At 60.5% G+C, this 13,606-nt stretch overlaps 1 protein-coding gene across 6 annotated transcripts in view; it reads right to left on the bottom strand.

The window, feature by feature from the left end:
* NFIC (nuclear factor I C) overlaps window positions 1–13,606 on the bottom strand; it is a 67,129-nt gene that overhangs the window by 15,975 nt on the left and 37,548 nt on the right. For all 6 annotated transcript variants that reach the window (XM_045989647.1, XM_045989646.1, XM_045989651.1 and 3 more), the window contains exons 3-6: window positions 9,345–9,416; window positions 5,948–6,022; window positions 5,086–5,209; window positions 4,365–4,489 (exon numbers count right to left, since the gene is read on the bottom strand). In XM_045989647.1, the coding sequence (XP_045845603.1) occupies window positions 4,365–4,489; window positions 5,086–5,209; window positions 5,948–6,022; window positions 9,345–9,416 (396 nt within the window). The remainder of the gene's footprint in view (window positions 1–4,364; window positions 4,490–5,085; window positions 5,210–5,947; window positions 6,023–9,344; window positions 9,417–13,606) is intronic.

Below are 13,606 nucleotides of genomic sequence, written 5' to 3'. Positions count from 1 at the left end.
CCCTGCACCCCACTCCTGCCATGGCCCAGATGTGTAGATGGAAGGTGATAAGGGCAGAGTCCCAGGCCCGGCTCCACCCCTGCGACCAGAATCTCGGGGGGCAGGGTCTGTGGACAGATACGCTTAGAAATGATTTTTAAGGATGTTACTCAGAGCGACATGTACCCACAGAGACCCAGAGTGGACTCAGGCACGTTGGCGGTGCGCCTTCCCTCGCACCGAGCACGGCGGACTTAGGGGCCGGCCATCCCGGGGCGGGGGGCATCCTGCCTGCTGCAGGCCAGGGAGCATCCTTGCCCCCCCCCGCCGAGCAGCCCCCACAGTGCGACAAGCACACACTCGGTCCCCGGGCCGAGCTGCCCTGGTGGGAGCCACTTGGTTTCCAGGATATCCGGTCACACTGGCCCCCCAGTCCCCTCCTACGCTGTGTTCCCCCGGCCACGCCGCTGGGTCCTGCCTCTCGTGGTCCTTCCCACTGCCATGCTGGTGGTGACCAGATCTGGGAAGCAGCACCCCGCTCCACAGCCACGGGGGCAGCCAGCCGATTCTGCTGTTACGACCCCTCTCACTAGACCTGCACGCACACAGTGCGGGGAGCACGTGAGCCCTGAAACCTGGGTCGGTGGGCCCGGACGCTGGGCAGCCGAGCTTTCCCAGGGAACCACTCTGCCCCGAAAAGCCATCAGGTGCTAAGCGTATGTGATGCTGGGAACTTGACCAAGGGGACCTGGGGCCCCGTCACTCTCTGGGAGGGGCCAACGGGTGGGCTGAGCAGTGTCCCCAGCCCCAACACCTCGGAGCCAGGAGCCCCTTCCCAGAGCTGGAGCAGCGATGGCCCTGTCCTGTCATCAGCCTGGGGTCCCCGAGGGCAGAGCGGGCAGGCACGTCTGGGCCGGCTCCCAGCAGTCACCCTCACTCCACAGCTGCGGACCCTGGCTCAAGACCACAGAGCTGAGAAGCGGTGGACCTGACTCCGACCTCCACCAGCCACGCTCTGCACCCCTCCTGCCCCCGCCGCAGCTCGATGAGAGGAGGGAGAAGCCCCCCGACATGACAGAGAGAGCAGGGAGTCGCCCGCCTCACCCAGTACCATAACTGTATGTGGGGAGGCCCATGGCCCTGGCAGGACGGCCCCAGGAGCAGCAGGAACCAAGCAGTCTGGAGGGTGCCCCTTTCCGGCCCTCAGGGGTGTGTAATCAGGGAAGGCCTCGGGAGGGATTGGCCAGGAGGAGGAAAGGCACTCCTAACCTGGGCACAGACAGGGCAAAGGCCTGAGAGGTGGCGCTGTGGGGATGCTGCTGGGGGCAGGGGGGACATGACCCCTCCCCCACTCCCAGGCCTCTGCTGCCCAGGTAAGGGATGCTGGGGTGGGGGGGGTGCTGTTAGCTGAGCACTGCCCTTGTGGCCAGAGCAGAGGAAGGGGGAGAGTGCTCTAATCAGCTTAACCCTCTTAATGAGCAGCTAATTGGGGGCTGTCTAGACAGGAAGCTAGAGGAAGCCAGGAGGAGGAGAAAATGGGGGAGGGGGGAAGAGATGGGAAGAAGAGAAGGAGGAGGGGCAGAGGAGGGAGGAGAGAAAGGAAGAGGGTTGGGGGGAGGGCAGAAGGGGGAGGGAGGAGGAGGAAGGGGAAGAGGAGGGGGAGGATATGAATCTATCTTCCCCACCAGGCTGGGAGCATCTGCAGGGGCCCAGGCACCCACACAGCGGGGTTTATACTGAGGGCCTTGAAGGAGGGAACGAGTTTGCCATCACTGGAGGCAACCAACTGAGGCTAGAGGGGACAGATCCCCTCTGACATTCCCCTCCGGCCCTGTACACAGCAAAAGCGGGTGTGGGCTCCTCCCCGTCCTCCCCCACAGCTGCCACTTCATGCTCAAGGCAGGAAGTTCAGACCAAGCTCCAGTGACTCTCTCAAACATTTCCTTCCTTTTAATGTTTTTGGTTTTTTTGGAGCCTCCCGCATTGAAAGCTAGCTTTTTTACTTCCACCCCTTCTCTTTTTCTCACCCACAGACTCAAGGCTATAATTTTTCCTCTCGGGGCTGCGGTGGCTACATCACAGACCTCTGCCTCTAGACAGCATGTTCATACACAGACGTTCTCGCCAGTCAGAGCCAATGAAGAGTGCTTTCAGTTTCCAATCAGTAAATGCCGGGGCAGAAGTTAACAGTCTCCCCAGTATCTGCTCTAGCCTTCTTCCTTAGTACCAGAACCCTTACATTTGAGATGGGCACATACTTGCCGAAAATAAGATGATATCTCCTAGTCCCTTGGGGCACAGTGTGGCCATACGACCAACTCGGGGGCACAGAGATAAGCAAAGGAGGTTAAGTGCATTTTCTGAGCATTATTCTTAAAGGGCAAGGACATGCTCAGACTTGACCCTTCTTCTTTCCTGCTGGCTGGAAAGTAGACATGATGGCTGGAGCTCCAGCAGCTCTTGGACCATGAGGTGGGCACGAAAACCACATTCACTGGAGCCTAAGGCAGGAGCCCAAGTCCTGCACACGATACACGTCCAGGGTTGCTGATGGCTGAACATTTACTTTCGAGAGAAATCCCCCGGCCTTTTAGGTTTTCCATTTCTCACAATCAAACTTAAAGCCTATTAACCGCAGGATTTTAATAGAGGCAAACCTGTCAGAAACGGGGAATGCACAGAGCGAGTGAGCCACAAAGACACTCTGACCCATAAATCAGAGCGGAAAATAAGGAGATCCTCCCAAAGTTAGGTAGCTGCTCTGAGAGCCAACCCAAGGGCTCTCGGGGCTCGAATGCTACAACCAGATGTCTCAGAGACCGCTAGAGATGGGAATTTTATAAGGACACAAACAGTGAACTGTGCCCCGGGCACTTACCCTGTGCTTTAAGAAAGTTGCCTTAGGCACGCGCCTCCTTCCACCTCCAGGAGAGAACAGTTAGCTCATCGATCCCATTTGGGACATACGGAAACAGGGGGCTCAGAAGTCAAGTCACCTGCCCAAAGTTACACAGCCCATACAGCGAGCCAGCGGCCGAGCCGCATTTCAAATCCCGGTCTCTCTGCTGTCCAGATCTGCTCTCTCAACGGTAATGTGAACTACCTTCCAGGAATCCTGTGGGTACGACAGACACTCTGTAGAGACAGAGTTTTAGATTTTTTTTTTTTTTTAATTTATTTGACAGGCAGAGATCACAAGTAGGCAGAGAGGCAGGCAGAGAGAGAGGGGGAGGCAGGCTCCCCGCGGAGCAGAGAGCCCGATGCGGGGCTCGATCCCAGGACTCTGGGATCATGACCTGAGCTGAAGGCAGAGGCTTTAACCCACGGAGCCACCCAGGCGCCCCCAGACAGTTTTAAAGGCAAGCAGGCCCTCGGGGGACAGGGAGGAGGGACAGAGGGGGAGGAGCCAAGCAAACCACTCTTAGGGTTTCGTGGGCGCGCAGGCTGCACCAGGCTTGTTTTAGGGACACCAGATGCGTTAACTCGCGGAACCCCCCAACGACCGCAGGCGGGTACTGCAGGCACTAACAACCCCACTGCACAGAGCAGGACACCGAGGCTCAGCGCAGTGGGCTCCCCAGCGTGCAGGTGGGCAACCCCAGGCTAACCCGTGCCGTGAGCCCCCGTTAGGCCAAGGGTCGGGACGGGGCGGAGCTTCTGAGATCTGGGGCGCGGGCCCCGCGGAGGCTCTGCGCGTCGCCAGGGACGCCGCGCCCGGGGAAAGGCAAGCACAGGGGCCGCCCTGCGCCCCAGGTCGCGACCATCCCCGAGGCCGGCGCGCTGCAGAGCAGAAGGCCGGACTCCTCGGGGGACAGTCGCGGCGGAGACGGCGACCCCCGGGGAGGGAAAGCCGCGCAGGGGCCCCTGGGGAGCCGACGGACCCGCCGCCCCCCAGAACCGGACCCCGCTGCGGAGGGCCCACGCAGGCAGCAGCGCGACAGCGGACCCGAGTCCCGCGGGAAGAGCGACGGGGCCCGGAGGGCGCGGCACTCACTCGCGGGGATGCGAACTCCCCAGGAACACGAGGGCCCAGGCAGAGGGGACCCCCTTGACGACGGTCTGTGGCCGACCCCGGGGAGCGGCCCTGCTCATCGGAAGCGCTGCCGAGCCCACTCCGGAACCCGCGGAGACGGACCCCACGGGGATGAAGCCTCACCAGGCAGCGCGCAGGAAAGTCGCGCGAAGGACACGCTCCGCTCTCCCCGCCTCAGCGGAACCAAAGAGCTCGGGAACCACAGCCCGGACTACAATTCCCAGGAGGCTCCGCGGCTCCACACCCCGAGCCTCCCGCACCCAGAGGCCCGCGCAGTGCCTGCCGGAATATGTAGTCCCCGCCACCGTAAGGCCGACCCCGAGGCCGGCTCCGCCCCCACCGCCAGCCCCACCTCCTTCCATGTCCTCAGTCCAGTTGCGGCTGCTACTCGTGGGAGAGCTGGGCGAGGTGTAGTAGTCGCCGCCGGGGCTCGTGTCCACGTCTTCCTCCATCGAGCCCGATTTGTGCCGCTTGCTCCTAGAGGGGGAGGGAAGGAGAGAGCAAGCGGGTTACCACGGACACCCGAGGGTGCTGGGCGGGCGGCGCTGACTTCCGGGCCCTGGAGGGCAGGGCGAGCGGGGTGCTCTCGCGAGACGTCGCGGGAGCCGCGTGAACACCTGCCTCCACCTGCCCATTGCGCGGACGGGACGCGCGCGGCCGGGGGCGCTCAGGGGCTCGGGCGGAGCAGGGGGCAAGCTAGCGGGCTGCGGACGGAAACCCCGGAGGCCTGGCTCGTCACGGGGCCTGCCGCAGACCTCGGAACACCGCGGCCGGACCACGGTCCCCTTTTACAGATGGGGAAGCCCGCGCAGACGGTGTGACCTGCTCCAGGTTGCAGAGCGAGACCCGGTGTCTGCCTTCTGGGCTCACGGGACTCAAGGCCGGGGGAACGCTGCCTGGGGCGTCGGGGCTGGGGAAAGCAGCGCTTGGGGCTGGGTTTTGAAGGGTCAGTAGGAGTTTACCACGTGGCCCTTGAAAGCAGGCACTGCTGGGAGAGGAATGAACCAGCGGGGGTCAGGTGGGCGTGGGGGAGGGGTCGGTGAATGCCCCCGAGGCGGGGACCAGGCACGTACCCGCTGGAGGAAGTGCTGGGTAGGGTTCTTCTCATGCCTGTGCTGGCTGGATTCAGGTCGTAGGCCAGGTGCCCCTGGAGCTCCCCCAGGGAGAAGTTGGGTCCTGTCCCGGTCACCACGGGGGCTGCGGAGGGCAAGAGAGAGCAGATGAGAGAGGGCGCAAGGTCCAGGGTACCCAGAGCCATCTGGGGGCTGGCCAGTCCCAAAGGGAACCCCTTTCCTGATTGGCCTGGTTCCTAATTTGGCTGAAACTGTCCTTATCCTATGGATCAGAAGAGCAGAGCCGGCAAGAGAGGCCAGGTGCACACTGCGGGGCAGAGCCAGAGCTGGGGGCCAAGCTTCCCAGTGCTCTCCGAGGCCAGGCTCTGCTGATGGACAGGGAGGACGACGGTCAGGGTGAAGGCTGGACAGTGCCCAGGACTCCCTGGGGTGGAATTCAGTCGGGGTGTCACAGGAGTAGGTCCCCAGCAGGTCCATTAGGAAGGTAAGGGAACAGGAGGCAGACAGAGGAGGGGGGTGGGGCCCTTTGGGGTCTCCTGTAGCGGTCGGGAGGCCCCAGGAAAGGACACAGGGGCAGAAGGTTTTCCAGCACCCTCCATCCAGCATGTGGAGTCTGTTAATTGGGAAGGAGCGTGTCGCCCTGACCTTGGGCTCTAGGGAGGGCCTGGATGCCGCCCTTCTTAGGAACCCTGGCTTGGTGACGGGCGAGTGGGGCAGGGTGATGGGCTCCTCGCCTCTCCCTGAGACCCTTTCTCTCTCAGAGCCACCCCCCCCCAAAGCCCCTTCTCCTTCTCCAGTGCCCCTCCCCTGTGGGAGTCCCTCCCCCTCCCTATCCCAGCACAGGGTGGGCGGGGACACTCACTCCGGGACACTTGGATGAGCTCCGTGACACTGAACACACCAGAGGTGACAAAGCTCTCCTGGAAATCCGTGGTGTCTGGAACAGGGAAAGAACAGGGCTCACTGGATCTGTTTCCTTCTTCGACACGCCAGGTGCTGGAGAGGCCGCCTTGGATCCAGGTTCGAATCTCAGCTCTGCTGTCCAGATCTGATCTTGGGCAAGTCACCGCCCATCCCTGAGCCTCCCTGCTCCCTAATCTTGGAAGTGGAGGCCACACCCCCCGCCATCTAGGGAGGCTTAGACATAGAAATCAGCTGCTCAGGAGGGGCTGGCTGGCTTGCTTCCCGTCACTCCTTACACCACGTGATGCCCCATCTTCTTACCCCTCCCCCTCCAGACTGGGAGCTCTGTGATGTTCCGTGTGCCCAGGTCCCACAGTGTCCCTAGCGCCCAGACCAGAGCCTGGCCGGCAGCAGGAGCTCAGAACCAAAGGCTGAATGGAGGGTCCCCCTGCAGCAGATAAAAATCCCCAGTGTCCCCAGAACCACTTCTGCCTCATGTCAGAGGAAGAGGGACCTGCCTCTCTGGTGTGGGGTGGCCAGGACTCATTTTACGGGTTTGGAAACAGGTTGGCTCCGAGAGGGCGGGAGGCCTGTTGTGCCCCCAGAGGTCCACTCGGGCAGGACTCACTCACTGGACAAGCACTGACCAAGTGTCTTCAGGGTCCAGTTCCAAGCTAGGCGCTGTGGACACTGTGGGAACGAGGCAGACACAGTGGCCCGCTCTCCTGGGACTCACTGTCCAGTGTGGGCAGTGGACACCACGTGACATCAGTAAGGCACAAGACCCTGTACGTAAATGTGCACAGAGCCGTGGTTTACGACAGCCCCGACTGGAAACGATCCATCAGCATACTAATGGAGCCACAAAACGTGGTCCATCCACAGAGGGGGGCATCCCTTGGCCGCGAGCAGGAGTGAGGCGCCCCACATGCTGCATGGGGATGGACCCCAAGCCCATGCAGGGAGGGAACCACATGGGGTGTGAGTCCACGCGTGTGACACGTCCAGAACAGTCTCCTCCATGGACAGGAAGAGGGTTCGTGCGGGCTGGGGGTTGGGGAGGGGATGGGGTTGCTTTTCAGGTGATGGAATGTTCTGGAACTAGACGGTGATGGTTGCACAACAGCGCGAATGCACTTAATGCCACTAACTGTACATTTGCTGTTAACGTGAATTTAACCACAATAAAAATAAATTTAGGATCATGAAGCCCAAGGAGCCACGTGTCATGCGGTGGTAGGCAGGCAGGGCTGGGGGGCCTGCTGGAAAGGGGAGCTGCTTTACACAAAGGACTCTCAGGAGGCTTTGCTGTGGGTGACATTTTACCAAGACGTCCAGGTAGGGGTGGATAAGAGGAGCGGATGCACTAAAATCGAGGAGACAGCAAGGCTGGCAAGTGTTGGTTGCCATGACTGGAGTGATCTCAAACGTGCTGGTTTACTGCCTCCCCGGGTGCCACGGTATTCCCACCCGTGGCCCTTGCAAAGGCCCTGGGGTTGGAGGCCAACAGGGCTGGAGTGAAAGGAGCCAGGGAGGGTGGTCAGAGTGGGGACCAGACCCGCGGGTGGGCAGCTCTAAGCTTTTTGGGGTGGTGAGAGCAGTTCTTCTCCAGGCCCCTAGGGGGCAGCACGGGCCACAGGGAGCTGACCTTGGTGCCCAGTTTCCCCAGCTGTGGGAGACCCAAACCCGGCCCGTCCAGAAACTCCAGTCTCCCTGGTTAGGAGCTTTGTGAACACCATTTCTTATGCAATTACTATATTCCCAGCTCCGTGCTGGGGGGCTCAGGGCCACAACATCCCTGGGAGGACAGGGTGAAGGCCCCCCAGTGTCCAGGGGAAGTGGCCATGGCCATTTCCTGCCACCCAGCTGGCCAGCTGGTGTCAGCACGCCCCTCCGCCTTCCCCCCACCGGGGTTTCCTGTTTGTGCAGCACTCGCCCAGCTCCATCTCCTGGGGACTCCCTGGCGGGTGGGAGGAAGTGCTTTCCTCTGCCAGACGCTGGAGCTCCCCATGGGACCAGGCCAAGCGCCGCTGCCCCCGCCTGCCTTGAACATCTGGCTTGGAGGCAGGCGCCTGGAGATCACAGGAGGCCAAGGAGGACTCGGGGTCACAGACGCCCGGTGGTGAGCAGCCTGGGGGGCTGTGAACCTCCTGGAACCATCCGGCCTCCCTATGCTGGTCCTTCCTACTGGGATGTCCTCACCCACCGGCTCTTTCTTCCATTCTTCCTTCCTTCCTTTTCATCCCTCCTCCCTCCTCGTCCCCAGTATGCCATCTCTCTAGTTTCTCTTTCTCTCCGCTTCTTCCCTCCCTCTCTCTCCTTCTTTCTGCAAATAGTTATTGAACACCTGTTGTGCACCAGGTCCTATTCGAGGCGCTGAGGACACAACAGTGATCAGGACAGACAAAGCCTCTGCCCCAAGGAGGTGACATTGCATTAGGAGAGAGACACACGTGTGCCATCACTAGGCAACTAAGCAAATACATATGCAATCACTAACTTCCTCAGAAAGAAATAAAACAGAAGGTGGCCACAGAGAGCGGCTAAGGCTGCTTGAGATCAGATCTCTCTGGGAGGGGAGCATGTGAGGTGAGACTCGGGAGATTCAGAGAGAGAGAGAGAGCACAGTTAGCTGTCCAAATAGCAAGCAGAGCACATGTAAAGGCCCTGAGGCAGGGACTGGACCTGGACTGTTGGAGGAACAGCCAGGAGGCCCATGTGGCTGGGGCAGAAAGAGTGAGGGGGAGACAGGGTGGAGGGGAGGGCAGGGAGGGCACAGGGACAGGTCCTGCAGGTCCTTAGGGGTCAGGGAAGGTGAGAACCCTGGACGGCTGTGAGCAGAGGAAGGCAGGACCTGACTCAGGTGCTCACAGGTGCTCTCTGGCTGCTTTCAGGACAGATTGGGAGTGACAGGACAGAAGCCAGGTCCGGGGGCAATCATGGGAGCAGACCAGAGCAGACGCCGGGCCTCTGCAGCTTCCGAATCCTTTCTGTTCCCTGGGGCTCTGCTCCCAGCCCTGCCTGAGGCCCTCCCACTTCCCACCAACGCAGACATCTGTTAATGTCTCATGGGACTGCAGGGCCCCCCGGGGCCTCTCTTGTGGGGGGAGCACCTCAGGGACCAGACACTGGGAGCTGAGGGTCATGGGTCCCCACCCCATCTTCCTGGGTGCCCCAGGAAGGCCCTTTAACCTCTCTGAGCCTCAGCTTGTCCATCTACACAATGGATCAACAGTGGCACCTGTCCAGGGCATGGTTGCGGCAAATGAACCCAGGAATGTCTGTGAGGTGCCCGTGCAGGGCCACGCAGAGCACACAGAGGCCTCCCGCCCACCCTACGCCATCCCCAGACTCACCCAGTGTGATGGGCTTGCTGTCCTCCTGGTCGGAACCCATCCCTGCCCGGGGACTGCCGCTCTGCTCCGCGTCTGCAGAGAGAAGGGGGGGAGGTGGTAACATTGCAGGAAACCCCACCCCAGGGGGCAGGGGCTATGGTTATGCCCATTTTATAGATGGGGAAACCGAGGGCCAAAGAGATGAGTCCTTGAGCCCTCAGGCCCCCCCGTTCGGCCTCTGCCCTTGAGGTCCTGGGGGTCCAGCCCTTGGTCTTGGGTTGTCACGCAGGGGCCCCCAGGAGAGGGCAGAGGGGCGTCCCCCTGCAGCTACTCAACTCCCGCCCACCCCCCTGGCTTGGGGGCTCCCTCCCACCCTGGCGCCCGCCTCTCCATCTTATCTAAAAATAATCAGGCTCCTTGGCAGACGGGCGAAGCAGACAGACGCTGAGCTCAGCATTATCAGCTCCGGCGGACTGGATGGCGAGCAGCGCCAACCCCCCTCTGCACTCCCTCCACGTCCACCCAGGACCGATGCAAGGGTTGGGGGGGCCCCATGGTCAAGCCCAGCCAGACGGAACCCCCGGCCCTACCTAGTCGTCTGTCAGGTCAAAGACCAAGGTGGTGGGAATCACCATCGAAGGCCAAAGACAGAGAATCAGCCCCTTCCACCTGCTGCATCCCAAAGCCAGACCCAATTGCTGTGTGACCTCGGGCAAGTTGCCGAACTGTTCTGAGCCTCAGTTCTCTCTTTCAAATGGGTGCAAGCACCAAGAGGTGGGAAAGGGAGACTCCCGAGAACTGGCTACCTGGGGCTGTCCACACGTTGTTGTTATCCTTGGTGTCATGTTTCAGTCCCGAACACGACCGACCGCCAATGTGATGCTTCACTGTGCCCATTTCAGACGTGCCCTTAAATCCCTAAGAGCCACACAGCTGGCGACGTCACTGGACCCATCTTACAGACGGGAAAACTGAGGTTGAAACAACGAAGGAGCGCCCACTTCTCCCTCAGGAGGCTGATCTGCATCAGTCCGCACGCGCACCCAGACATCCCCATGCGGCCGTGCTGACGCGTCTGGCTTCTGGGCTCAGACGCTGGTGCCCATCCCAGCTCCGGGAGCCTCGGCGGTGAGGACGGGGCCCGCGGCAACCCCGGGGGCCGTGCTGATGCCTCCCAAAGCAGCCATGAGCCCTCACCCTTTGCCCTATGGCTTTGCACACACCGTGCATTGACACCTCCGGGCTGCCCAGACTGGCGGGGCCCTGAGCGGCCCCAGAGTGAGGACCCGTGCCTCGTTTTCCCACCCACGACAGGAACGGTCGAGGGCAGCCACAGTCGTGACCCACTGGGCGGGGCACGGCTGGGCGGCGGCTGAGGGGAGTGTGCCCGGCTCGGCCCCACGCCCTGTGGCTGCTCCCGGGCTGGGCAGCCAGTGGCCCCTTGGCGCTGGCCACTCCTGCTTGGACGGCCATGCGGCTGGGCACGGGTGACCCCTGCGTTGGGAAGAGCCCAGCCTGGGCAGCCGGCCGTCGGGCCGCGGGCCTCGGGCACAGGACCCTCTTGCGGAACTGGCGCCCACGTGGATTCAGCAGGCGGCAGTGCCTGCCTGGCACGCGGGTGCTGCCCCAGGAGGGGGGCGTGTTCCCCGAGCGCCGCCTGCAAGCCAACGCCGGGGAATCGGGGTGCTGGGGCTGGGGCTCACCACTCCCTGGGCCTCACTCTCCTCATCTGGCAAGTGGGCACAACTCCAGCTCCTCTCTCCGACGCCGCTCTGAACCAGAAGGGTGGTAATGGGGGCAACATGCTGGCCCACATGGTGGGGGGCTCACCGTCAGCACCCCAGCAATCGGAGGGGGCGTCTTATGACCACCAGTGCGATTTTCCCCGTTTACGTTCCGGGCGCTGGTACTTTGCACCCACCGAGAGCGATGGCCTGGGCTAAGGCTGGCTCCAGCTGGGAGCCCATATCCCTGTGCTCATTCACTCTGTGACCTCGACCGCAACCATGCGACCTCTCTGAGCCTCCGCTTCCTCAGAGTAAGATGGGGAAGACAGTGAAACCCACGCCCCGGCTTTGTCAGGGCGCCAAGTCAGCTAATAAGACATGCAAAAGGGCTGGCATGGACTGACATTCAAAAAATGGTAGTTTGGTGAGGCGCCTGGGTGGCTCAGTGGGTTACGCCTCTGCCTTCAGCTCAGGTCAGGATCCCAGGACCCTGGGATTAAGCCCTGCATCGGGCTCTCTGCTCAGCAGGGAGCCTGCTTCCTCCTCTCTCTCTGCCTGCCTCTCTGTCTACTTGTGATCTCTGTCTGTCAAATAAATAAACAGAATCTTTAAAAAACAAAAAATGGTAGTTTGGGGAGCGGCCGAAAACGACGGTGTTCTTAATTTTGGTCTCTAAGTGTTCGTTGCTGGCACGGAGAACGGGACCCAGTTTTGTGTGTCCATCTTGTATCCCGCAGCCGCGCTGGACACACTCGGTAGTTCTAGGAGATACTACGTTTGTACAGATTTCCTTGGAATTTTCTTAGCCCAGAGCCATCACATCCTTGACAAACACGTGCCGCTTTCTCTCTTCCTCTCATCTGTATGCCTCTGATTTCCTTTTCTTGCCTTATTGCTCTGGCGAGGACCTCCAGCACAGTACCCAACACAAGGGCTGAGAGCAAGGGTACCTTCTTGCTTCTGCTCTCAGCGGGGGGAGCTCCCTCAGCCTCTCACCACTGAGTGCGAAGGTAGGCGTGGCTCTCTGCTGACCCCCTTCAGTGGGCCGAAGGGGTTCTCTTCTCTTCCTAGAGTCCTGGGAGCTTTTTTTTTAATGAAGTAATTGTAGTTTCTAAACAATGATGCTGTAATTATATGCTATCTCATTAAATTTTTTTAATTTAGTTTTTAGATTGTGCTTAAAGATAAATAGCATACACTTTACCATTTAAACCATTTCTAAGGGCCGCCTGGGTGGCTCAGTCATTGAGCGTCTGCCTTCAGCTCGGGTCATGATCCCAGGGTCCTGGGATCGAGCCCCGCATGGGACTCCCTGCTCGGTGGGAAGCCTGCTTCTCCCTCTCCCACTCCCCCTGTTTGTGTTCCCTCTCTCACTGTCTCTCCCTCCCTGTCAAGTAAATGGATAAAAATCTTAAAAAAAAAAAAAAAAAAGAGAAAGGGAAAAAAATAAACCATTTCTAAGAGCACAGCTCAGCGGCATGAAGCGTGCTCATCCCATCCTGCAGCCACCCCCACCCTCCGTCTCCAGAACTTTCCATCTGTCCCCACAAAGCACGGACTCCCCATCCCTGCCCCAGCCCTGACGCCCACCCCCTCCTCCCTGTCTGTGGGGACGGGACTCCTCTGGGGACCTCCCGGGAGTGGGGTCCTGCGGGACAGATCCTTCTGGGTCTGGCTGCTCTCGCTGAGTCCCGTGTCCTCGGGGTCCCTCCACGTGTGGCAGGTGTCAGAATGTCCTTCCTTTTAATGACGCCGTCTTATGTTTAATGACCTCTCACCTTCAGAATCTTTCTCATCCATCGGCAGACCGTTTGCCTGTCATTCGGCTCCTGAGCGCCCCCACCTTCCGAAGCCATTCAGCATGGAGGCCACCAGCCACGTGTGACTTGAAATTCACTCCCGCTAAACTGAAACTGAGTTAGAACTTCCAGACTTCAGTGGCACGGGTCACCGCTCAATGCTCAACGGCTCACGAGCCTGCTGGTGACCGAGCCGGACGGCGCCGAATGTCGCCATCCGCACAGAAAGTTCTACTGGGCTGAGGGCCCCTGGAGGTTTCCTTGAAAACTCCAGAGCAAAGGGGCACAGATAAGCCCTCCTGTCCCGTCTCTGCACACAGCCGGCCCTAAAAACGCACTCTCCTCAGGTCTGAACAGATGTGCCCAGAGAGGACAATGTTGAAAGGACGGCTGGTGTCTGATGGCCCCACGACGCCCCAGGCCCCAGGCTAGGAGCGTTCATGAGCCGAGTTTCACTGGGTGAAAAATTTCCGGCACCATCAGATTCAAACCGCCTGGCCGGTGAGTTTGGTAAACTGAGGCCCACCTCAGAAAGTCTACTCCCCAAAGCTGATGTCAAGTTAAAGAAACTATGTACCTAGCACTGAGTACCTTCGCTGCTCAGGACAGTATCTGGGGACGTCCCTAGGTCGCCATGACGACGGGGGTTCTCCTGGCAGCAACTTAGTGGGGCAGGGATGCTGCTCAGTGCCCCTCCCCCCCAGAGCCCAGGACGCCCCTGCCCCTGAAGTACCAAGAGGGGAGACCCTGGTCTGGA

Source organism: Meles meles, chromosome 20 (genome assembly GCF_922984935.1).
Source record: "Meles meles chromosome 20, mMelMel3.1 paternal haplotype, whole genome shotgun sequence".
Lineage (NCBI taxonomy): Eukaryota > Metazoa > Chordata > Mammalia > Carnivora > Mustelidae > Meles > Meles meles.
Note: the sequence above shows the minus strand (reverse complement) of the source record. Positions and strands in the feature narration are given on the sequence as shown.